The 24,281-nt window shown below is 55.9% G+C and overlaps 7 protein-coding genes across 7 annotated transcripts; 3 read left to right on the forward strand and 4 right to left on the reverse strand.

Annotated features, from left to right (window-relative positions):
- Nucleotides 1–4: 4 nt before the first annotated feature.
- B0T26DRAFT_875420 (uncharacterized protein) lies at nt 5–1,909 on the reverse strand (the record flags this gene model as incomplete). Its single annotated transcript, XM_060448067.1, has 3 exons — nt 1,123–1,909; nt 409–520; nt 5–159 (listed from the first exon to the last, which is right to left on the reverse strand). Exons 1-3 carry the CDS (start codon nt 1,837–1,839, stop codon nt 5–7), a joined length of 984 nt encoding a protein of 327 aa, XP_060291280.1. The 5' UTR covers nt 1,840–1,909.
- A 4,417-nt stretch (nt 1,910–6,326) lies between these two features.
- B0T26DRAFT_806030 (uncharacterized protein) lies at nt 6,327–7,809 on the reverse strand (the record flags this gene model as incomplete). The annotated part of the gene is made up of 5 exons (XM_060447176.1): nt 6,327–6,682; nt 6,821–7,028; nt 7,085–7,168; nt 7,230–7,442; nt 7,579–7,809. The coding sequence occupies 5 exons, from the start codon at nt 7,807–7,809 to the stop codon at nt 6,327–6,329; spliced, it is 1,092 nt and encodes a 363-aa protein (XP_060291281.1).
- Nucleotides 7,810–10,340: 2,531 nt separating this feature from the next.
- On the forward strand, nt 10,341–12,072 carry B0T26DRAFT_445067 (glycoside hydrolase superfamily). The gene is made up of 3 exons (XM_060435066.1): nt 10,341–10,749; nt 10,815–11,141; nt 11,199–12,072. Exons 1-3 carry the CDS (start codon nt 10,573–10,575, stop codon nt 11,943–11,945), a joined length of 1,251 nt encoding a protein of 416 aa, XP_060291282.1. The 5' UTR covers nt 10,341–10,572; the 3' UTR covers nt 11,946–12,072.
- A 720-nt stretch (nt 12,073–12,792) lies between these two features.
- Nucleotides 12,793–12,948, forward strand: B0T26DRAFT_629645 (uncharacterized protein; the record flags this gene model as incomplete). The annotated part of the gene is made up of 1 exon (XM_060436258.1): nt 12,793–12,948. A coding segment is annotated over one exon (156 nt), but the record flags the coding sequence as incomplete, so codon positions are not given.
- Nucleotides 12,949–13,529: 581 nt separating this feature from the next.
- B0T26DRAFT_725739 (uncharacterized protein) lies at nt 13,530–14,938 on the forward strand. Its single transcript, XM_060442785.1, has 3 exons — nt 13,530–13,567; nt 13,704–14,811; nt 14,867–14,938. The coding sequence occupies exon 2, from the start codon at nt 13,735–13,737 to the stop codon at nt 14,674–14,676; it is 942 nt and encodes a 313-aa protein (XP_060291284.1). The 5' UTR covers nt 13,530–13,567; nt 13,704–13,734; the 3' UTR covers nt 14,677–14,811; nt 14,867–14,938.
- Nucleotides 14,939–18,366: 3,428 nt separating this feature from the next.
- B0T26DRAFT_755717 (uncharacterized protein) lies at nt 18,367–19,251 on the reverse strand (the record flags this gene model as incomplete). Its single annotated transcript, XM_060445999.1, has 1 exon — nt 18,367–19,251. The coding sequence occupies one exon, from the start codon at nt 19,249–19,251 to the stop codon at nt 18,367–18,369; it is 885 nt and encodes a 294-aa protein (XP_060291285.1).
- Nucleotides 19,252–20,274: 1,023 nt separating this feature from the next.
- B0T26DRAFT_743573 (fungal-specific transcription factor) lies at nt 20,275–22,818 on the reverse strand (the record flags this gene model as incomplete). The annotated part of the gene is made up of 5 exons (XM_060444274.1): nt 20,275–20,607; nt 20,770–22,291; nt 22,402–22,446; nt 22,521–22,643; nt 22,739–22,818. The coding sequence occupies 5 exons, from the start codon at nt 22,816–22,818 to the stop codon at nt 20,275–20,277; spliced, it is 2,103 nt and encodes a 700-aa protein (XP_060291286.1).
- Nucleotides 22,819–24,281: the final 1,463 nt, after the last annotated feature.

Consider the following 24,281-nt stretch of genomic DNA (forward strand, 5'->3'; position numbering starts at 1 on the left):
CCCATTAACTGAAGTCATCCAGATCCCACATCTGGAAGACTACAACTCGCCGAGCCTTGGTATACCAGATGTTTGTGTGTATGACTCTTGGCATGTGTAGTGCAATGTAAGCGTCGAACTGGAGCGTTCCGGCGTCCGTGTTTTGAGCAAAGAAGGCGTCTAGGTGGAGAATTTTCTAGACCAGCTGACAAACGACATGCCGCCTCTCGTGGAATAGGTTTAGATCGTCTTCATCAAACTCCGGGGGGCTGAGAGCCGGCGTTACCGCTCGCTCGGGTCTTGGTTTGGCCCAGTTGGGGACAATGACGAGTGGTTGTTAGCTACTGCTGCTCGCCATACTAATTATATTCAGATCAGCCCAGCTGGGCCATAGGGTCATAGAAGTAGCAAGAAGTCTCGAGGGTTTACCTTGATCATTGACTGGTGTGTCTCTCAGAAAGTCGTTCTGGTTGGGCAGGTAGTCTTCAGGGAGACCACAATCTGCTGGCTTCGCGAACGGCTTCGGATCCAGATATTCTGACTGTAAGAGTGGAGGAGTTCTCGTCAATGGCTCTCGCAGTTTGAAAATTCAATAGCTTGGTTCTCGGTATTTTTGTATATTTTATATTGGTACTAGACAGGTCTAGTGGGCACGTGGAAAGTTGCCCTCAGGAAGTATGGCCCATCATTGGATCTGCACATATGACCTTCAAGAGCCACATGCTGTTGCCCCTCAAGCTTCAAGGGTACTGATGATGGTAGAAATCTGTTTCTATATCTGTACTCCAATCAACATTGAAGAGTACAGGGTAAGGTCTTCAGATCAACGTGTCAGAGAGTCTTGTAGAAGACTACACTGACTGTGTCACCGGGTTCTTTGAAACAAGTAGTGAATAGAGAAGAGATTTGAAGCAGAAGTGATGCGATCAGTCATGAAACTGCGAGGCTCTTGGGCATTTGATAAGGCAGTATGATGTCTCTTCAGACGGCAGAACCACAGCTTAACCACGGGTGCTAACACGCATTGCCTGAAAGGCACGGCCAAGTTTGGCACCAAGTTTCAGTTGTTACGCGGAAGATTACTCGGAAACTACCCTCGATCAATTCAAGTGTTAAATCTAGGAGTTTAACTTTTTCCATTACAATTTCGGGGCAGTCGAGTTGCGCTCTTTGCCAAAACCAGATATCCAACTCGTCGGCTGGGTAGTAGAAAGGGGGCGGGTAGTCGGCGTGCGTGCCGTCCCAGACATGCAGCTCGTACTCGTCGTTCTCAGCCGCCCCCGTAAACCGAAGAGTTGACACGGCATGTGGCAACAATTCCCTTGCCGTCATCCAGTCATCACTGTCGGCAGACGTAAATATCTGGCTTACGGCCTCCCGTGCCTCGGACAGCAGCGGGTGGGCACTGGAGCGCGACTCGCGAACGAGATGTGAGAAAGACTCTTCCAAGGTCCAGAGCAGCGGTCTAGGGACATGGGCGGTTTTTTCCCTGGCGACTGTCGCAACGGATGACGACGAATATGCTTGGCCCGGCTGGATCTCTGAATTACGTCGAGACTGAATGCCAGCCAAATACCCAGATACAGCCGACTGAGTGCGGTTGATCAGCGCAGCAGCGTGCGCGAGTGCAAGGGAATGTCCCTCGAGGAGCTCGACAAGCTCGGCCGCCACCGACTCCTCCCACTGGACTCCTCCCACTGGACTTGCACCGTTATTCTCGCTCGCAAAAACGCAAATTGCCAGCACCGTCGACATGGATCCCACTTCAATGGTCACAGCCGAGACTCGATTCCGCACGAGCTTGGCCACGGCAGTTGTCGTACGGGAGGTGACCAAGATTCGGCCGCTGCGAGGTATCATGGTAGCTATGGCCGCCGTCTCATCAGTGTCATTCACATGGTCCAGGACTACGACCCAGTCCCGGTGGCCGCGAAGCCAGCAGCAGACGAGAGCGACAACGTCGACCCGCTCGGACGGTCCCTAAAAACGGTGCTCGACCGCCGGCTTGGCCTATGGCGTGGCGTGAAGTGGGTCTACTAGCGTGCGTTTTTGATGCTACCTGGCTACCTGTGAGTGTTTCGCTGTTTTTTCTTTTGTTCCCAGTCGGATGACTGGTTTTACTTTAGCCGGTGCGCTCCAAAAAGTATGTTGAGCAGGCCACTGTCTGGTCGTCACAGCGCCACTAATGATGATTAGAGGGGCGCAAGTAACAGAGATCGGGGGTTTTGCTTCATAACAGAACATGCGGGTGATCATCCGGTAACAATGAGGAGTAATGATTTGGTAACGGACTCAACGGTATTGCTTCGACGTACCATACCTCACCCCCCAACGGATCACCCTAGCAGCGGATCACCTGTTTACACCAAAACACCAAATATTTGAACAACCACAACGTAGTCAATTGTGAAGCTATTCACAAGCAGAGAATTGAACTAGTTAGGTAATTGCATGTAGTTTAATTTTAACGTGGATTTGTCAATCCAAAGACCCTACTCTTTTTGCTGCATTACTGCGAATGAACTTGAAATTGACTCCAAATTAGCTTCCTTACATTTTTCCGCCCCTACATTTGAGTGTGAACAACTTCTTGTATAACTACTATGTCTCAATATACTAAAGATACTATAGTCAATGCGTTCCTAGACGTCACTGAAAACAAGCTTTCTATTCGTCAATCGGCTTAAAAGCATGGAGTTCCCTATACAACGCTCAACAGGCGGCTCAACGGCGTCCCTACCAGAGAAGAGGTTCTACAGGAACAACGGAGGCTCACAGAGCCTCAAGAAAAGCGACTAATTGAGTGGACCGTCAACCAAGAAAGACTGGGCTTTGCACCGAGCTACTCAACAGTAGCTAGTATAGCTACAAAGCTCTGTCAACTTGCAGGGGAACCAGACCCTGTAGGAAAGAACTGGATTTCCAGCTTCAAAGCCCGACATCCCGACATCCAAGCCAATGTAATCAAGAGAATGGAAGCCGCTCGTTTTAACGGGTTCACTCCCAAAGCCGTCAACTGGTATTTTGATATCAGGGAGAAAGAATACAACTGGATCAGGCCGGAGCTCACCCTCAACGTTGATCGAATGCATTAGTGCCGGGGGTCTTGCCCTTGATCTAGGTATTATTTTTAAAGGAAAAGACCTTCAAACATCCCGGTCTCAACAGGAGATGCAGAAGATCTGCAATTGGCGCTTTGTTTCTACAGAAAAGGGGTGGACTGACAACAAAATAGCAATCTCCTAGCTTGAGGATATTTTTATTCCACAAACTGACAGGCTCCTGAACTACGCATATGAGGCTCGTCTCATTATTCGTGATGGCAACAGCAGCCACACAACTGTAAGAGATAAGTCCCTTGCACCCTTTGGTCCAGTTATCTCACAATATATGTACAGGACGACTTCATGACGATATGCGGCATGAACAATATATATCTCTGCTTTCTACCGGCCCACTCCTCTCACGGCTTACAGCCTCTCGACAACGGGCCCTTTAACTCTGTTAAAGCCCTCTATAGACGTGAGCTAGCTAAGTTGGCTAGTCTGATCGATGCAGCACCTGTCGACAAGATCAACTTCATTCGTTGCTCTAAGGTAGCCAGAGAGGAAGCATTGACAGAAAGAACCATCAAATCGTCATTTAGGACCACTAGAAACTGGCCTGTCAATAGAAAAAAGGCCCTGAACCACCCAGAGATTCAGCAAGACAGAGCGAGGACCCCTGAGAAGGTTGTCAGCTTAGGGACCCCTAATACACCGAGTACAGGGCGTCAAATCCGGGATTTTAGCAAAGGAAGTAGTCCCCGGACTAGATGGAAGTTCCAGAAGGCTGCCAATGCCGTTGAGAAGCTTCAGACCGAATTGGTTCTCAAGCAGAACCGCATTGAAGCCCTTGAGGCTGAATTGGAACGCCCGAGGCCAAAGAAACGAAGGAAAATTCTGAACCCAAATAAGCGGTTCATGGGCCTCAATACTATATTATTAGGTGGTGAGGTTCCCGTTGAGCTTCAGGTTGAGCTTCAAGCAGAGCCGGAACCTGAAGAGATTGAAGATGAAGATGAGGACGAAGATGACGACGATGACGAGATTCCGGCTGCGCGAAGGACCCGATCTGACCGTAAAACACGCAAGCCAGCTCGCTACAATAATTGAAAATTTAACTAGCTACATTTTACTGTATTTTGCTTGCAAATAGCTTCAAAATTGACTATGCAGTCGTTGTTCAAAGCTGTAGTGTTTTGGTGCAAAAAGGTGATCCGCTTCTGGGGTGATCCGTTGGGGGGTGGGTTATGGTATACTATTCAGGACGCAACGCAAACGACAACGGCAAGTTCATATCAGAAGTAGAAGAGCGAAACAGCCTGGTACTTGATGAGGCTGGCACGAAAAAGATGGTGGGCGAGCGATATGTGGATCGCTTCCTACGCCGCAACCCGGCGGTAAAAATGAAGAATTCGGCCTTGTCGGAATCCTCTCGCGTCAGAGGCTCTACTCGTGAGGCTTACGAAGACTTCTATAAGCGCCTGGACTTCCAGATCAAGGACAAAAAGGTCAAACCGGCCAACATCGCCAATACGGACGAGCACGGTATGTAGGAGCTTGAGACCCGGGCCGGAAAGGTCATCGGAAGCTCCCTAACGAACCGAACCTACCTATAAAGCTCTAATGTAACTGCCTGGGTCATAGTTATCGAATGCGGCACTGTAGGGGGTATTCGTTTAAAGCCCATAATTATATTTACCAGGGCTAGTCTTCTGTAAGAGAAGGCAGGTACGCCGGATCAAGGTGGTCACAATGCAGGTAAGAAGGTGGGCGAGCAACGAGTAGTATTGGTGTGAGACTTCAACCTGGCCCTCGCAAAGGAAGGTGGGCGAGGGCCACTGTTTATATACGTGCTCAGGGGCTCAGGCCCGGGGCGCCATGGCGTGGCGTAGTGGCTTGTGCCAACTGGCAGTGTTCCAGCCAGTTGGTAACAGGTGGTGAGCGCGCACCCTGTGCGCGCGGCTGGTGTTTGGGTTGTCCTTTCCTTACATCTTCAAGGGTAATACTTTCCCGATGACTTCAGCCTGGAAGCCGAACTCCCGGATTGGAAGTATGACTACTTAATAATAGGCTGGAGCAACGCCAAAATCGCTTCAAAATGGCTCAAGGAGGTCTACCTGATCCAAACAAAGCCCCAAACGCCGGGCGAATAGCGTCTATTAATCCTTGACGAACATTCGAGCAATGTAGACGAAGAATTCATATTGACGGTATAGAGAAACAAGGTCCAGTTTGTCTTTCTGCCCTCATATACATCGCAAAAGTCCCAGCCTCTCGATCGCTCAGTCTTTTCACCTTTGAAGAACTATTTTAGGCAAAACACCAAGGCCCTCGCGGGCTTCACTTCGTCGGCGCCTATCAACAAGCAACGGTTCCTTTTTTGCTATAGAGATGCCTTGGCCCGGGACATGAACGCCCGTAACATTATCTCGGGCTTTAGGAATACGGGGATCTCGCCGTACAACCCGGCCCGTATACTGGATGATCCCGAGGCGTTCGTCAACGAAGATGCCCTCCCGGCCAGGCCTTCAACGCCGCCGACGGCGGCCCCGAACGACGACGACAAGCTCCTCAAAACGCCGCATGGTAGTCAGGACATTAAGAAGTACCAGGATAGTATTCGGAATGCCCTCAGTCCGGCTTACCGGCGTGTGAGGGCCTTATTTACCAAGGTAGGGAGGTCCCTGGATCTGAAGAATACGGAGATCGCGTCTTTGAAGGCACAAATTACGCATCTCACGACAGAATTAGAGGCTTTAAAGCCTCGCACGCGTAAGAGGGTATACAAAGATGGAAATGAGAAATTTGTACGTATTTAGGACATTGAAAACGCCCAAAAAGCCTGGCAGATGCCCCAAAGCGAAAAAGACCGGCCCGGGCACCAAATCAGCCACATGCAGTCGAAGATGCCCGGGAAATAATCGCCCCTTGGCTCAAGCGATACAGAGAGGCTGAAGAAGAGGATTGAGTACTTTTTGGCTAGTTATTTTCTGCAGAAATGGATGATTTGCGCCCGTGGAGTGGGTATGGGCATGGTGTGGGTCAATTTCGTTGATGGGTGATTTCGTTGTTGGGTCAGCTCTTCTAGTAACAAAGTTGAGATGGTATTTAGTCTAGTATGCTAGTAATATTATGGTACATAATATATGCCAGCACCCAGAATATACCGGTACATGTGAGATCAATGAACACAAGGAAATGGTGGCAACAATTGTTGATTATTCTACACAAGTTCCGGAAGTCTAATCACCATTTTTTTCTGTCGCATCTAACATATGCCCATTTCCGCTTTTCCCTCTCTGATCATACGATATCTAACACCTGTGCCTCCAGTCCATTCACCCACTCAACCCGCTTTTGCCTATGACTATTTTCAAACTTGCTGATCCTCCTGAACTGCTTCGTCGGCATCCACTCCAAAACCAGGCCCCAGACAAACGATCCCTGAGCGTCCCACATGAGCGGAACAACAACCATGTCGCCTGACCTCGGCTCGTCCGCATCCAATTTGGCGATGCCAATCTCTTCCTTGTCCTCATCACCTCTACCCGCCAAAATTGGACCGTACAAGCCCTTGCCCTGGAATGCAACCTCCGTCTTCACCAAGGCCCTAATCCGCAACGACGCACACCTCACCTCGCTAAACGGTGCTTCGTCCGCTGCAAGCGCCACCCAACAGCCTACTACCCCTCTCTACCTGCTTCAAATTTGCCCCCGCCGCGGCAGCGGTCTCTTCTAGCCAACTTGCCTCAATCAAGCCATCAACGCTGGCCCACGACCAAGACGGCGCGCGGTACCCACGCTCCAAAGCAGATCGAACAACAAGCTTCCCCTCCACAGCCTAGCCAAGTACTGATCGCCCGTCACGCTCGCATACTGCTCTGCCACACCGCCCACCGCCGGGAGCTTATCGTCCTCGCGCGAGATCTGCCGGAGCGTGTACATGAACACGATGCTCACCAAGCCTGTCTCGCCAAGCTGGTGGGCCTTGTCGGCTTCCGAGTCCTGCAGAATGCAAAGGGCATCGATCCACAGTAGCGCTGCCCTAGGGAGCGGGTCACGGTGATGGCGTCGCGGACGGTGGGCGGGAGGATGGAGAGGGGAATGCCGTTGCTGACGTGGGCGGGAGGATGGAGAGGGTAATGCTGTTGCTGACATAGTTGTCGATGTTGGACCTGTTCGTCATCGGCTGCGAGCTGCTCAGACGTAGCTCAGAGCGAGGTAGGGGGTGCGTTGCTCCCCACCGGTGAGCGTGAGGCGAGGGTTGTTCGTATCCGAGCAGTCGATCACGCAGTCCGGAAGGAGCGTGGTCGCGCTAGGTTGGGGGCAGCTCTCAGGTGTTGAGACATCTGTGATGCGTTCCCGCGCTGCGATGTACTTGGCTGCTAGATCGCAGGCTGTGGTGTAGAGGATGCAGCTCTGCGTAGAGAGAAGCCGCAGCAATCGCCTTTGACTTTGACGCTCAGTTTCCTTTCCCCGTGAGGCGTGCAGTCGGACACCTTCCCTCGCGATACTTGAATTGTTACCTTCCCTCGCGATACTTGAAAATTGTTACCTTCCCCGTGGTACACTTCCGAAGGAGGATCAGATGGCACCAGTTGCAGCCTTGCTTCGCAGCCGCGTGAACCGCCTCCCAAGTTGTCGTATAACAAAACTGCTTGATGTGGGGTTGGATTCCATCCGAAGCTGTTGCGGCCCCAAGCAGCGCCTCCCAACTCCGTGGCGAGAAAACCGTTTCCCAGTCGGCCTGGCAGACAAGCGATGCAGGATCTAGAGTGGCCTCCATGCTTCGCGAAATGCTTGCGGATTTTGCGTCTGCCTGAGTTCAAAGCATCTGCGGTTGGCCTGACGCTGCTTTCTCTCTGCGGCTGTATTCATTTAAAAAGCTCAACACTACCTAACGTTAATAAATACCTTGAGAGACGCGAACGGCGGTGGAGTGACACACTAATGGCAAAAGTTTCAGCCCGCCTTGACAGCTTCCTCCCACTCGAATGCCGACTAGGGGCAAAAAACGTGCAGGGTGTTTAAGCTCGTCGCCAACCCTGAAGCGGGGTTAGAGGTGGCATGGGGTTGGCCGCACACAACCACTCAAACACCTGTCCCAAAAAGTCCATCCGCAACACCTCCTTCTGCCCATCCACTACACCGCCATAGCCCCCAACCCAACCACCACCACTCCGCGGCCCCGGCCGCACAAACAATGACAACCACCAACCCATTCAACACCACCAACCCATCCAACACCACCACCTGCAGCCTCTTCCTCGGCGGTGACGGCTCATCTACCACCATCGGAGTGACAATAGTGGCAAAGAGCAAGAAATTGGTAGTGGTGCAAGACTTCAGACTGGCCTGAGCCGAAGAGGTGTCTGAGGGCCGTGGTCTACATGCGTTGAGCTTGTCCCCAACCGACATGCCGCGTTACTCTTCCTTTCGCAGCACGGCATAGCTGACCGCTCTGGAGCTACTGTAGGCGGCGTAGAGAGGCTGTATTCTATATTACCGTGAGAGTGCCGAAAGTTTCTCGAACAGCGATTAGCCAGTTTGCGTTCGTGTCGAAATGGACTCGAGGGACTGGTCGATCGGATGAACCTCGGACAGGTTAAGCCGTGAAATGCCTCTTTGCTCTGTCGTGGTTGTGTCAGGAAGGAGCAATTTCCCAATTAGTAGATATAACGCGTAAGCTGTATAAGGAAAGCGCCGCAGGCCAAGAGCGTCGCAGGCACTAGGGGCCCCAGGGGGCTTGCCCCCTAGAAATCCAACAATTAGACCATGAACATCAGAACATTAAATTATCATGAGAATTTTTCTGGTATTGAGGGGCTAGAATAGCTGTAAATCCGTTGTCCCGAAGTTCAGCCAGGTAGAGTCCTTACTTCCGAAGTTTTATTATATCGCTCAGGCTACCGAAGTAGAAGACCCTCGCCGCGAGGCTCCCTTTGTCCTGCTTGTCAAAATAGACAAGCATGACGGCCCAGCTTGCTTCCCTAAAGATGAGGCTATTCCGAGAAATTCGGCGCCGATCTTCCAGTCCTTGCAAGACTCCCAGAGCGGTAATGCGGCCTGCTCTCGCCGTCAGTTCCCCGTTACTATTACGTACATCACAGTTCACAAGTCACAAGGAGCTACGCTTGACAGGGCTATGCTTGATATCTTTGAGCGGGATTTCTCTTTGGGGCTTACTTATATAGCTACCTAACGCGTTACTAGTAGTCTACAGGGCTTAATGTTTGACGTTCCTTTTGCCCTGGACTAAATCTAGGTCAAGAATGACGTCACAAGTGCCTTGCGTGCGGCGGATTACTAGCGCCGTGTTGACTAGCAGAATCGGCTTTTTCTGCTTCAATACCATGCTGTTTACGTTGTAATGACTCTTCTGTGTTTTTTACTTTCAACACAGTTGACACAGTTGATATAGTTGACACAGGCGAGTCAACCTTTGGCTACGAGTTATGGCACAAAGCGGGGTTGCCCTTACTAATTTCTTAGTAAAATGGCCCAGCCACCCTTTCCCTCGAGCGAAGCGAGGACAGCCCGCGGCAGGCGCCGCCGGAGGCATCCGTTCAGCTGACCCCTTCCTGACTGGTCAGGCAGCTTATTTTACCCGGCGTATCTTGACTGGCTCTCGTCGACGTGCATGCCTCGAGGGTCACAAAGCCTTGGCCAATGTCGCCGCTCAAGTCCACTGTGAGATTCGTGAACAGCATAAGCCCCGGTCTGGCCGCCGTCGCCGCCAGCATTAAGCATGATCATTGTGGTTCTCCGTCAGTCCGCCTTCACTTTTAAGGGGAGGGGGCGACGATGTCAGAAGGAGAAGAAATGGTATTTGCGATCTTCTCAACACAGCGCGTCAATCGTCGTGCAACGGGGCAGAGGGAAAGAAATGCGGGGTTCCCTGTCCATCCTCTGCTAGAGCCTTCCCTTCCACACCGAGAGCCTCGCTGTCGCGAATCTCCCCGTGGCTGAGTGCAAGCAGTGGTTGGTCTTGGCATGAATCTAATTCGTTCCAATATCGCCACCTACCACCCCCTTTATGCCACCGCCCGACAGCCATATCAATACATTTTCGGGAGAGGTCCATGTCCCCTCCCAGCCAGAGGATCAGGTCATCTTGCAGGTGTGGGAAGTTAGTGTTGATGCTGATTGTCTGGTTTGGTTGGCGGTTTCTTGGTCCGGGTAGCGCCGGCGCCGGTCGCGGTGGCAGAGTTGGAGGACGGCGCACTTGATTTCGACTCGGACTTGGCAGACAGCCCCAGATGACGATGTGTGTTTATTGTTCCGTCCAGGCTGGGTGGCAACCGAGGTCTAGTCCAAGCTGAGAAGGAGGTCCGGGGAAAGCGGGCTACGCCGAGAGGGGCCCCGGAGCGCCAAGCCGCGCCCAGCATTTAGCCCCTGGACCGCGGCTCAACGCGCTCCGTCGGTCAATGAGGCAATGGCACGGCTGGCAATAAAAGCGCCTGCGCGCGACCGCGTCGTCGTCTTGTTTGTGTTTCTGCAGTTCAACTCGTCTTGTCTTCAGCTTCTTGTCTTCAGCTGAGACATCGGAATGCGTCTCGCTGCCCAGCTCCTCCCCCTTGCGGCGCTCGCCGCCGTCACCACGGCTAGCCCGCGCCACCACCAAGTCCCCGCGGGCTTCGTCACGGTCGAGGGCGAAAAGTTCAAGCTGGACGGCAGAGACTTTTACTTTGCAGGCAGCAACGCCTACTACTTCCCCTTCAGCGGCGTGCGTAACTCTTGCTCGCCGGCACATCCCTCGGCCACGCACTAACAAGCACTGTCGAACTGCAGGACCAAGGCGATGTCGAGAAGGGCCTGACGGCGGCCAAGGACGCCGGCCTGACCGTGTTCCGCACGTGGGGCTTCAACGACAAGAACACGACGCACGACCCCAAGGGCCTGCCCAACTACGGCGGAGAGGGCGCTGGAGGCACCGAGGTTGTCTTTCAGTGGTTCGCCAACGGCACGTCGACCATTGACGTGTCGCCGTTCGACAAGGTGGTCAGCGCGGCCACCAAGGTCGGCACCAAGCTGCTGGTCGCGCTGACCAACAACTGGGCCGACTACGGCGGCATGGACGTGTACACGGTGAATCTGGGGGGCAAGTACCACGACGACGTGAGTTTCTGTCCTGAGGCATTGTTGATTTGGAAATCAATGCTGACAGCGAGGCAGTTCTACACGGTACCAAAGATCAAGGACGCCTTCAAGCGCTACGTCAAAGCGATGGTGACCCGCTACAAGGACTCGCCGGCCATCTTCGCGTGGGAGCTGGCCAACGAGCCGCGGTGCGGGGCCGACGGGACGCGCAACCTGCCGCGCAGCGCCAGCGGCTGCGACTCGGCGGTGCTGGGGGCCTGGATCGCCGAGATGAGCGCGTACATCAAGAGCCTCGACGCTAACCACCTGGTGACGTGGGGCGGCGAGGGCGAGTTCAACCTGGCCGGGGGGTCGGCCGACTGGGCGTACAGCGGCAAGGACGGCGGCGACTTCGACCGCGAGATTGCCTTGGCGTCTATCGACTTTGGCGTCTTCCACTCGTACCCGGACTGGTGGACCAAGACGGTCGAGTGGACCAACCAGTGGATCCGCGACCACGCAGCGGCTGGCCGTAGAGCCGGCAAGCCCGTGGTCCACGAGGAGTACGGCTGGCTGACGCCCGAGGCGCGGCTGCAGAACCTCGGCACCGTCAACAATGCCAGCCGCGTCGATGTCGTTGGCGGCTGGCAGAACATCAGCCTGGCCGAGAAGCTCGCCGGCGACATGTACTGGCAGTTTGGCTTCTCGGGCTTCTCGTACGGCCGCAACAATAATGATGGTTTCACCATCTACCTCGACGACCCCGAGGCCCAGCCGCTCGTCTACCAGCACGCCAAGGCCGTGCAGAGCCTGAACCGCCGTCGCTGTGTCGGGGACAAGTGAGGCGGGTGCGGATCTGTACTGTAGACAGTTGTGATCAGCGGAATCCAGAAGAATTTGAGTTGAGCTAGGACACTTGAAGTCTTGTGACTCTTGCCGCTAATCAACCAAGGGCTGGTCGTCGATAAGAGAAGAATAACACGAAGCGCCGTTGTCTATGCGTCACTGTCCTGCGGCTTGCACGTCTCCGCGCCACGAACCAACTCAAGTGATGCTGCGCCGAGTTATAAACATGCTTGTAGCTGAAAGTGAAAGCAATGCAAGATAAATCGCTCTTAAGTCCTAAGCTAATGCGCGCATCAAGCACCCATTGGCTGCCATTACCTCCGCATTATGTGACGCGTATAAAGCCAAGCCGGCCCAAGCCGGGGAGATGGCTGATGTGCCGTTCCACACACGATTCAAAAACGAGATTCCCATGCAGATGGCCCAGATGGACGCGGCGCTTCCCGGCAGCCAAGCAGCTCACCGGGAAGTTGCTGTCTAAACACCCACTTGGCGGCCCCGCGAGTGCGACGCGGAGGCGCTCGTGATAGGCCTCGCATCCCGCGTTCGGGCGCGGCGCCAACTTGGCAAGCGGGCAGTGCCTGCGCAACAGGGCACAAGCCGGAAAGGGAAAAAAAAAGAAGGAAAATACAAAAGGACACACTCTTCTCCTCCGCCGCGAGAGGGGCTGCGTTTTCTTTTGCACTCTGGCGGTCCGGTCTTGTCTTGTCTTGCTCGCTCAACACCAGACTAGGCACCTCACGACAAGCACGACACCACCAGACAGGCACCCCACAACAAGTCACGACACTACTAGCCCTACCCGAGCACCATGTGGTCCAAGGTCCTCACGCTGTCGCTCTGCGCGTTCGCGGCTCTCGCGTCGGCACAGTACACGGGGCCGTGCTCGCAGTCCAACTGCGGCGCGTCGGGCCAGGTGTGTCCGCGGGGATATCTCTGCGTGCCGTGGCCTAGCTTCGATCCCGCGCTGCGCAAGGGCTGCACTTGCAGCACTGCTTAGGATGGGGTTGGTGATGGATGAGGTGAGAATTAAACTGAGTGGTGGCTGTTGGCTGTGATGAGAAGTGCTGACAGTGGCGAAGGGAGCAGCGTCGACACGTCGTCAGGGCTTTGGATGGGGTGGGCTGGGAGATGATGGACGTTGCACAACATGTGGGATATGTCTATGGACACGGGCATGGCTATTTGCTTGTTTGTTTGCTCTGTTACCTTGGTTCACGACCACGCCGGCCGTCTGTATATAGAGCCGCTCCCGTCTCTTCCCACCCCTTGCCCGAGTTGAGGAAGACATTCCTGAACTGCCTTAATTCTTGGCGTGAATTCAGAGTTTTTCTCGGGATGTCGACTGCATGTTCCTAATACCCATTCCTCATCTTCTGACGACTCTACTATTCTTTGGACAGACAAGGCTGGAGGAATGCACCCTGCAGAGGATGATCGGTGTGGGTCTCCGACTCTACATGCACCCCCGCCGTGGTGTAAACATACCCGCGATGCGCCCCCTTTTCGGAGCCTGGCTGAGCAGATATAACCCGTAGAGCCCCCTCTAGCCAGCTTCGCCCTCCGCCCCCCCGAGTCACCCCTCAAGCAACCAGTCATCCAGCTGTCCCCCGAGTCACCTCTTAAGCAACTAGTCATCTAGCTGTACCCCGAGTCACCCCTCAAGCAACCAGTCATCCAGCTGTCCCCCGAGTCCCCCCTCAAGCAGCCACTCATCCAGCTATCCCCCGAGTCCCCCCCCTACCCCCGAGTCACCCCTCAAGCAACCACTCTTCCACCTGTCCCCATGGCATCACCCCCCAGCACCCTGACCACAGGCCACGCCGTCCGGCTCGCGGCACGCTCGAAAGCCTTGACGGGGCCAACAGCGGGACTCGCGCCATCATACTTGCAAGCCAATCTGATCGTGCTCCCATCGCAGTACGCAGCCGACTTCCGGCTGCTGTGCGCGCGCAACCCGGTCCCGTGCCCGCTGCTCGCCGAGTCGTCCCGTCCGGGCGCCTTCCGCTCGCTGCGGTCGTACGTCTACCCACCTGATAACACCAACGCCCCCTCCCCGTCTCCACGGCCGCTAGTCCTCGCAAAAGACATCGACCTGCGCACCGACGCGCCGGCCTACCGCGTCTTCCGCGACGGCCACCTCGTTGCCCCCACGGACACGGACCCGACCGACATCACCGCCGCCTGGCACGCCACCGACCACGTCGCCTTCCTGATCGGATGCAGCTTCAGCTTCGACGCGGCGCTGCACACCGCCGGCCTCGCGCCGCGCCACGTCGCACAGAACCGCAACGTGCCCATGTACCGCGCGGCGCGCACCCCGCTGCTCCCCGCGGGCGTGTTTGTCGGCGGCGTGCACGTCGTCAGCATGCGGCCGTACCGCGCAAGCGAGATTGAGCGAGTGCGCGCCGTCACGCGGCGGTTCGGGGCTGCGCACGGCGAGCCGCTGGCCTGGGGGTGGGGTGCGGTTCAGGCGTTGGGGATTAAGGATATGCAGTGCCCGGAGTGGGGGGATGCGCCGTTGACGGGCGGTGGGAGCAGGGTTTTTGGGGAGGGCGTTGAGGAGGACGGGGAGAAGTACGTGCCCGTGTTTTGGGGGTGTGGCGTCACGCCGCAGGAGGCGGTGGTGTGTGCGAATTTGAGCGGGACGGTCATGGGGCATGCGCCGGGGTGCATGGTTGTGTTGGATGTAACAGACGAGGAGGTGTTTGCTGTGAAAGGGATGTAAAGGGGGGTTTAGGACGTTGTTGGTGTAGCAAGTTGCCCACTCTTCAACAGGTAGCATATAGGTTCGTCACTGGGCGCATCGCTGGGAATCGCCGGAATCGCTCGAATCGCTGAAGTTCAAGATCGGGCATTTCTGAAGCCAAGTTAGCACAGCCGCGATGATAAACAATGAAGGAAATGAAGCCTTACTAATGCATCGATTGATTGAAGCTGTTGGCGATGATTTTGGTGGTGGTTTGGTTGACAAGGAAGGTGGCAGTGGAATACGAAGTTGCAGCGGAATTAGGTTGCGTTCTGGTAAAAAGTGGAAAATTATTCCGTACGTAGCGGCAGAATTTTTGTTGTACAAATATTTCTAGGATTAGGGTTATGTATGGAGGAATACAGTGGATGGGGACGATTTTACAGTGGCCGGAGACGCCCCCTTTTTTTTGAGAGCGTTTCTATACACTGTCAAATCGTTGCCGTGCACTGTAGTTCACCATATATAACCCTAACCCTGGTCGCTCCCTCCAGTACATCCAACATTCTGCTGCGCAGTAATTTACCACTTTTTACCACAACGCAACCGAACCTTACCTTTCCACTGTAACCGACCTTCCACAACCACTAAACAACATCGTCGGCACTACATTCAATCAATGCATCGGTATGGCTTCATTTCTTCATCGTTTACTTCCTCGCGTAGCACTAACTAGCGATAGGAATGGCCACAGTTGAAGATTTGAGCGACCTGGGCGACCTCAACGATCTCAGCGGTGCGCCCGATGAAAATGCGCCGCCGCCGCCGCCACTCTCAAACCCACCGGCCGGCCACAAGCTTTTGAACACCAAATATGACACCCTCGATGATCTGGTTGACGATTTGAACGAATGGGCCGTTTCTGCGCAGTTTAATACGTCTAAGCTACGAAGCGCCAACTATGCCAAAGACTTCGGGGCAACCAGGGTTGATTTTGGCTGTCATCGAGGCAAAATTCGTAAATCCTGGGCTACAACGAACAACACCATCGCCGACCGGCGAGACTGCGCGTGGCAGGCAGTAGCCAAAGCGCTTAATGCTAACGACCGGAAATGGACCTTTGAGCTTCTTCCTGAGCATGCTAGTTATATAAATTATCCTCCTGTTGACTATGACACCTTTTAGTGAAGCCGAGAAAGATCTTTGGCCCTTAGTATAAGGCCGTTATTGCGAGCTATATTGACAGGCCATCGGTCCTCAATCGCGATATTGCAAAGGAGCTTCGTAAGCAATTTCCTAACCTTATTTTCACCCGTACACAGCTACGGCACTGCCGCTGGCGCTTTCGGAAGCTTGTGACTAAGGGATATACGCCATTCCACGCCACGATGAAGTTGTTTGACGATGATGGGGTCAATTACGATATCAAATGGTCGGGCCCCGGCCGAACCAAGCTAGAGGGACTTTTTTGGGTTCCTAAGTAGTGTGAAGAGCAGTGGATACGCTCCTATTGGGTCTAGTTATATAATAACACATACGAAACAAATAATAAGGGCCTCGCTCTTTTCTAGGTAGTTATTAAGAACAACCTGGGTAAAGTAGTCAGCTGTGCCTTCAGTTTGATTAATAACGAACGTGACGAAGGCTTCAACTGGCTGATGGAGCGGGTCAACGCATATCGCCAAAGAATCGGCGCGCCACCTCCCCAGGTCATAATTACCGACTTCGAGGCTGCGATGAGGAATGTAATTGCCCGGGCTCAGGCGCAGGCTCAGGGCCAGGGAGGGCGATAATAAGCGGAAAATAACGAGGAGGATAATGACGATGATGAAGAGAATAACGATAATAATGGGGAAGAAAACCAGGTTTTTTTCCGTACGAGAAGACTTCATGATGGTCAACAAGTTGGCTTGGGCCCCCTGCCAGCCGAGGCCCCGTACACAAAGGCGGGAATGTACCTGCTTTGGGAGCATATGATGTACGCGCCTGGCCTTGATGGCTTCAATCAAGCCTGAGAGATAATGAAAGCCGTTTTTTCCGCCCAAAAAGCCATCCTAAAGTATCTTGACGATACTTACATGCCACTCGCCAGGGAATGGACGACTTGTTATACTAATAACATCCTCGACTTCGGTCAACGCACCACATCACCAGTTGAGTCGGTAAACAAGCTTCTCAAGACTTTTGTGGTTACCGGCAGTAGCACTACTTATCAGACTGTACAATAGAGCTTCAATATGGTACAGGGTATGAAGGAAGCCTGTGATGAGGAGACTTATGCGCAAAAGAATCGCATTCGCTTTGACTACCTAGGAAAGGAGTGGCTTGGTGAGGCTCTACAACATTTGTTATGAAGCCTTAAACCGCATTACGCAACAACACCGGAAGATGTAAAATGCTCTCAGCGATCACCCCCGGGCCCCCCTCGAGCCCTGCACCGGTCAGTTCCGGGCGTAGTATGGCATTCCTTACGCTCATGAGATTCTTCAACGCCACAGGGCAGGTACTCTAAAGCTTCAGAAGGTTGATTTCCATCCATATTAGTACCTGGAGAAGTCATTACTTGACGAAGACAACTACTTGAAGTACCAAGAGTATGATAGGGTTGAACACCTTCGAGGCAGGCCGCGCAACACTACTGCCTTTGCGGCCGAGTCGAACGCTCCACGGGTCCCGACTACTCAGCCGGGCAGGCAGTCCGGGCTAATGCCTTCCATTCAACAGACTCTCTCGCAGTGGGAGGACGCCACCCTTGACGATGACGACGACGATGTTGACGACGGCGACGTCGACGAGGTTGCCAGGCCCCTGCGCAGCCTCCCCGCCGTACCGTCAACAACCTTGATGCGGCGAGCCGGTAACCGGGGTTCAGGGAGCCGGGGTTCCCGAGCAACAAGCTCCCGGGCAACAAGCACTCCGGCAACAAGCACTCGGGGTTCAGGGAGCCGGGGCGCCCGGGCAACATCACGGGCTTCACGTGGCCCTGCAGCTTCTGCAGTAGCTGAGGGTCGCATTGTCAAGCCTACACGGAGTGGAAGGGTCCCGCAGCCTACTGCCCGGGCATTGGAAGGCATGGATCAGTAGGGCTGTCAGTTGTGAGCAGGTGTAAGTAGTTGTAAGCAGGTGCAGTTTTTATTGCACTTTTGGCCCTGTTACGTGATCAGAATCAACGGAGCCGGCTTCGCTTTTCATTACAGATTTGAACGATTTGAGCGAATCTACGGTCCTGAGCTTCAATTACCGCATTTGGAAGTATGTTGACGCTGGAGACGGCGGCGGGGTGCGATTGCGGTACAACTGCGTTGCCAGCGCTTGGGGCGGGGCAGCCAGCGAATGCGGCAATTTTGGCTGTAAAATGTGGCATTTTCCTGGGCGGTGAGCGTAAGGCCTTGGCGCCGATGTACCTACAGTGCACGGCAACCATTTGACAGTGTATAGAAACGCTCTCTTTTTTTTGATGACACGCTTTGTTGCGTAAAGTACCCAAATGTCGGATCAACCGCAGGGCAAAGAAAGTTTGGTTAAAGTTGGAGATTGGAAATGAGGAGGCGGGCGTGAAGGAAGTCAGGCTAAAAGACACCTCGATAGAGGACACGTTCCTTCAAGCCCATGAAAGCCACGCAGTATAGTAGAAATAGTATTACAATTTTCAACTACAGCCGCCATTATCGTTTATATCATAAGCCCCTTCTACCCTCGCCCCGCCAGACCCAGCCCACCCTCGCGCCATCAGAAGCACGCCTTGACCACCGTCTTGACCGCCTTCACCACAGACTTGGCCGCGCCCCACGCGCGGCGGATGCGGCTCTTCTTCTTCTTCGGCCGCAGCAGGTCGGGGTGTTTCGGGGGCGGCGGGAACTCGAGCTTGGGTGGCTTGTGGTCCTGGTTTAGGGGCGGCTTGTGGTCCTGGTTCAGGGGCGGCCTGTGGTCCTGCTTCAACGGCCTGTGCTTCTCGTCAAAGTCGTACGGCGGCGGATCCGTCGGGCGCTTCTGCAGCTTCTGCGGCGGCGGCTTAGGCCCGCCGACGTACTTCAGCCCGGCGAAGCTGAGGCTGGGCGACGCGTGCACGCGGCCGTGGTGCCACGCGTATTGCTTGCCGTCGTTGCCCTTGTACGGCCCGCGGATGAAGAAGGTGCTGGTCGGCCCCTGGTCCGGGTGCGCGTAGTTGTTGAGGATGGTGATAGACTCCATGTTGATGTTCTGGATGTGGTGTATGCGCGTAACCGCCTTCCGGATGTTGCTCGCGATGGACATGGCAATGTAGTGCCACATGGCGTTGCGCACGCCGTAGCCGTTGGCGACGAAGACTTGGCTGCCAGTGGCTATTTGCCCGGCTATCCAGTCGTAGTCGGACTTGAAGAGAATGCATTTCTTGGCGTGGAGGAAGGACATGCGCTTCGTCTCTTTTTTGTAGATCACCACGGCGCAGCTCTCCACCATGTTTTTGGTCCACAGGCCCAGCGTGCGCGAACCATTGACGGATATTCTAGACACTCGGTGTCCCTCCTCGACGAGAGTGTACTTGGAGAAGTCGATCGGGACGGGCGGGTCGATGTGCGGCGCCCATATATCGGGCCGGGCAGCCGCGCGATGGGCTGGGCGGTGTTGTGCCATTGCGGCGATGCAGTTCTGCCGGCACGAGCCTTGTCTGATTCCTGCACCAAGCAATGGACCCGAGTGCGAGCTCGAGAAACGTCTTTCGCGCAAGCCGTGGCTTGCTAGTGACGAAAGGTAGTAGCGAACGGGACGTGCTACGCCAGGATCATCTTACATCTTATGGTGGCTGTTTCCCAAACATTGACTGATGGCAACGTTTTGGCCCTTGGCCTCGGCCAATTTCAGGGCCGGGCCGCGGCGGCCATTATAGCGGCGATGCCCAAAACACCGCTTTCCGCGGCCCGGGCGCACGACTGACCGCGGCACAGCACTTCGGCGGACCACGAGTGGCACAGCTGCACGCGCAGAGAAGGGCAGATGTCTCAAGGCGAGACAGCCTTTTCTGTACTCGATGAAGGTCATAAGCTACATTCACCAGTGCAGAAACCCGTCTTTGTGCCAACAAGCGATTCCGGCGCAGACCGCAGCCGGGAGATGATGACACCATCACGGGCCGGGGGGGTTTGGAGACGTCTGAGCGTTGGCCCCCGGGGATACGGCCCTGCGGCGTAAGAACTCTAAACCGGGTGTCAGGTAGCGAGGTCTGAGACTCGGGCCAACATGGGCACAGACGAATCAATCCCTAGAGTCCCCTGTGTTCGACTCGGTCTAGCCGGCGTCTAGCCGTCGAGAAAACACGGACGCGGGGTGTTGTTTCAGGCTTGACGGGATTAATATTATTTCCTCGGATTGAATTGACAAGTTTGGCGGCGCAGAAACTTGCCGGAAATCATATGATCTAGCCACGTCGAAACGTCCGCGCACATCCGCGCCAAGTAAACAAACAGCCATCAAATGGAAACACAGCTGCACCTAAAACGTGACACTCCTTTGTTTCCCAACTTCGTCAAGGAGCGACTTCCGCATGAACATCTCACAATATGAAACATGACATGATGACCCACCAGCAGAGCAGAGAAAGAGGCACAATCCAAACGCCGTCGTCACATTCATCCCAAGCAACCAGAGTCTGGCAGCAATTCACGCACCCTGCGTCCACTGCGTCAAATCATACCCCGCATCGAGCGCCGGGTTCGCGAAGCCCTCCTCCCAGAGCATGAAATCGGTGCCGTTGCCCATATCGTCGAGGAACGGCTCGTCGGGCAGCGGGCCCCTGGCAGCGTCGGCCATGACGAACATTGCCATGTCGTCGGCAGCAGCAGCGGCAGCCGCAGTATAGTCGCCGTGGCCCGCCAGCGCCAGGCCGAAGCTGGCAGTGCTGTCGCGCTTGCCGTGCGCCGACGTCACGCCAAACAATGATGCCGCCGGCGAGGTAAACGCCGCCGCCGGCGTCGCGGGCATCATGGCGGCGGCCTGCGCGGCGACCAGGCTCACGGTCATGGGCGCCTGGACGGCGGACCACGGGGCGCCGGCCGCGTTGGCAGTACTGCCAGCGGGCGAGAACCCCGCGGCTGGGGACGAGCAGTACAACAACCCCGGGGGGTGCGGGGACGGGTCGGCCGCGGGCATGAACACGGAGCGCAGGTGGGCGAGCAGCTCGTAGCGGGTGCCCATGTGGCTGTTGCCGCGCTCGGCCATGGCGCGCAGCAGGCCGAGGCCGGCGTTCATGGCGCGCGTGCTGGTGGCGTTGGGCGGCAGCGCGGCGCACGCGAGCACCAGCACGATGGCCGCCGAGAAGACGTGCTCGCCGTCCATGTAGCCGTACGTCGCTACCAGGTCGCGCTGCGCCGCCAGCACCATCATGTGGATGGTGTCGTGGGCGGCTGCCACGCACATGTCGATGACGCGCACCGTCGTCTGCGACAGCCCGTCCTTCCAGTCGGCGCGCTCCATGGCGGCTGGGTCCGCACGGATCGCGCGCAGCCGGCGCTGCACCACGTGGAACAGGAGGGGCCGCGCCGTCATGTTGATGCACTGGTAGTAGTGCGAGAAGGTGCTGACGCTCTCGCGGCTGACGGCCAGCTTGGCCGGGTTGAAGCGCAGCTCGTCGGGCAGGTCGCGGTCCCAGCGCGACAGCGCCTGGATGATGCGCTGCACCGACGCCATCAGCCGGCGGCCCGATCTGGGAGTGGCGGCCGGGCCCTTGCGGTAGATGGCCGTGGTGATGTCGCCCAGGATGCGTGACAGCTGCGTGTAGTGCCGCAGCACCACGGCCGGGCAGTAGGTAGGCTCGCTGGGCAGCTGGGAGGGGAGCTGCACGCCGATGTCGTCGTCCTGGATCGTCGTCGGGTTGCCCGACTTGACCGACAGGATCCGGTCGAGGCTGTAAATGCTCCACCACACGCGCCGGCGGTGCTCGCGCGCGGCCGCGTCGAGGGCCGTGCCGCCTGCGCCGTCGGATGGTGATGAGGTGCTGCTGCTGCTGACCTCTTGGTGCAGCCCCAGCGAGATGGCCATGCGCAGGGCCATGCCGATGTAGAGAAACGCAGCGTCGCGGCGGTTCATGTTCTGCATGAAGTAGCCGACGAGGGCCAGCGTCTCGACGCAGAGGATGGAGCCCTCCTCGTGGGCGTCGGGCAGCAGCTGCAGGGCGTGGGTGAAGTACTCGAAGCCGGGCGGGCCCTTGAAGTCGATCCACTGGTTGACCGAGTACAGCTGGCCAAAGGCCAGAGTGGCGAGCACCTTGGCGTAGGCGAGGCAGGCGTCCTTGTCGGCCGGGTCCGGCTGCCCGCGGTAGGCGGCTAGGAGCTCGAGGTCGAAGGCGGCGGGGTCGTTGAAGGCGAAGATGGTGCCGATGTACGTGTACTGGGCGGCGAACAGGCGGCGCGCAATGTCGAAGGGGGGCAGGCGCACGTGGTTTCTGACGGAAAGGCGGCGCGACGGGAGGGCGCCGGGGTCGTAGAAGTTGGGGTTGAGGTCGAGGCTGCTGTCGTCGCCGGGTACGCCCGACAGCTCCCTCACGTTGCGCAGGAAGTAGTCGGACGAGCCGGGGCCCTTGAAGCTAGTCGAGGGCTTGTCGATGCTCAGCTGGGTGAAGGGGCCGAGGAGGACGTGGTCGTCCTCCGCCTCAAGCTCTTCGTCGTTGTCATCGGCCATGCTGCGGTCTCGGGTGGGCACGGCGTGTGCGCTGGCGCGTGTTTTGCCCACATCTGGTGTTGTTAGGTCGTCAGAGGTGAGAGGGGGATACAGGATACAGGGGAAACGAACGAACCCTCGTATGCCTTGACCTTTGCTTCCAGTGCTCTCAGATATCTGGGCAGACATAAGAGCTACGGTTAGTTCCAGTTGACATGACATGATTACTCGTAAGCGAGCTGGCAACGCACGACTCGCTGACGGCAATCTTGCGCGCCTCTTCGTAGATGCACTCAAAGGCGCCATCGCGGCACCTCGAGCACTTGGGCTTCTCCTTGGAGCAGTAAGACCGCCGGTTGCGGCAGCGCAGACACCTGGTCTGACGTCAGCTTAAAGCGTCTTCTCGTTGCACACGTCGAGTTTAGAGTAACAGAACTGGACTTTATCGGCGAAGTGGAACAAAACTCACGCGATAGGTCTCGCAGCGGCCTGCTCGGGCGAGGACGGAGGCGAGGACGGAGGCGAGGCCGAGATGCTTTGGGTAGCCATGAACAGGTTTCATCCAGATTAATCCTGCTAGTAAGCGGCAGGATAGGCTGCAGACAAGAAAATAAATGTCGGACAAAGCGGGTGACAATTGACAGGCGAACCCGAATGAGAATCTGGAGAACTCTAGCTCCAGCACTTGAGACCTATGAAGAAGGTGAGATGGCACGGAATCCGCATTTAGTGGTTAATGATTTGAGGAGGATCCCTCGGGTCAACCACTATAAGTAATTAGCTGCTGGCTGTAGTGGAGACGGGCATCGTTATCGTCGCTCAGCCTCATCCACGCATCCATTTTTGCGCCGTAAATCGAAACCCCGCCAAGTTCAGGCGCCTGACCTGCCCAGATAGCCCAGAGTAATAATAAGCCACTGCCGGTGCGCTGTGCAGGTGCCGGTGCGCTGTGCAGGTGCCGGTGCGCTGTGCTGGTGCCGTCGCGCGTCGTGCTTGATGCCCTGCTGCAGGCTACGGCCAGTGTGCGGGGACAGCGCCGTCACAGCGATCGCAGCGCCCCAACCCCGAGCCCTCGCGCGTTCGGCCCGTGGGACAGTGAAAGTGGGCTAGCCGTTACAGGACAAGCGTCAGTAACCAAACCAACCCTGCTGGAAGCCTGCTTGTCGCAGTGCTTTCCACGCGTGGCTGTGTTCCATCGCACCTGTGCGCTGAAAAACTGTCGATAGAACGGGTTGTCTTTTCAAGTTCCCAGGCCGAGGGCCAGAGGCTACGAATGCTAGATCAATCTCCCAATGTGGGGTCAACCCTAACCCTACACTAACTCCCCTGGTGGGGCTTTCAGCGCGCCTCTTCTGCTAGAAGCCCGATCACTCCATTCCATCACTCATTCCATCACTCATCCCATCACTCATTGCATCACTGAAATGGACGCGAGGCTCTCCAGGACAGTTGTGGCAGCCTGCCTAACCCAAAGCGAAGCCCCGCATCCGCATGTATTGGTCGCAAACCGAAAGCCCGGGCCGCTGCAACGTCGACGCTGATGCCAGGCCGCTGCAACGTCGACGCTAATGCCATGCCGCCTGGGCGATAAACGATAACGGCACTAATTAGTGCGTCGGTGGACGACCCCGATCACAAACCCACACTGTAGACACCTCATCTTCACCCGGCTCGCCGCTATTCCCGTTTGGGCCTCGTGATCGGCTGCTATGATGCACTGCCTGCAGCAACACAGCAGCTCGCCGCACCCCGCCATGGCACGCTGGCCGCCAATGATCAGCGTCCTCTGCACTCACTGTCTCTGGCCTTTGACGCTGCACCTGCTTATCTCGCCGCCATGAGGTCAACCGTGTCGTTCTCCCTTGCAGAATGGCAAATGGCGACGAAGGCGTCCACCGTCCACCGTCTACCTCTCAGTTTCCCAGATCACCAAATTCGGCATCCCTTCCCAGCAGGGCAAACCACGGCGTGAGTCCATTTGCATATTAACCTTGAGTGGACTGAGCCGGAGC

This window comes from Lasiosphaeria miniovina (assembly GCF_030549165.1).
Source record: "Lasiosphaeria miniovina strain SMH2392-1A chromosome Unknown B0T26scaffold_7, whole genome shotgun sequence".
Lineage (NCBI taxonomy): Eukaryota > Fungi > Ascomycota > Sordariomycetes > Sordariales > Lasiosphaeriaceae > Lasiosphaeria > Lasiosphaeria miniovina.

What these genes read in the sequence shown, in the direction of transcription:
- B0T26DRAFT_445067 (XM_060435066.1), top strand. Translation starts at nt 10,573, where the DNA reads ATGCGTCTCGCTGCCCAGCTCCTCCCCCTTGCGGCGCTCGCCGCCGTC. An exon ending in ACTACTTCCCCTTCAGCGGC is followed by an intron (nt 10,750 to 10,814) that starts GTGCGTAACTCT and finishes GTCGAACTGCAG; the next exon opens with GACCAAGGCGATGTCGAGAA. An exon ending in GGGGCAAGTACCACGACGAC is followed by an intron (nt 11,142 to 11,198) that starts GTGAGTTTCTGT and finishes ACAGCGAGGCAG; the next exon opens with TTCTACACGGTACCAAAGAT.
- B0T26DRAFT_725739 (XM_060442785.1), top strand. Translation starts at nt 13,735, where the DNA reads ATGGCATCACCCCCCAGCACCCTGACCACAGGCCACGCCGTCCGGCTC.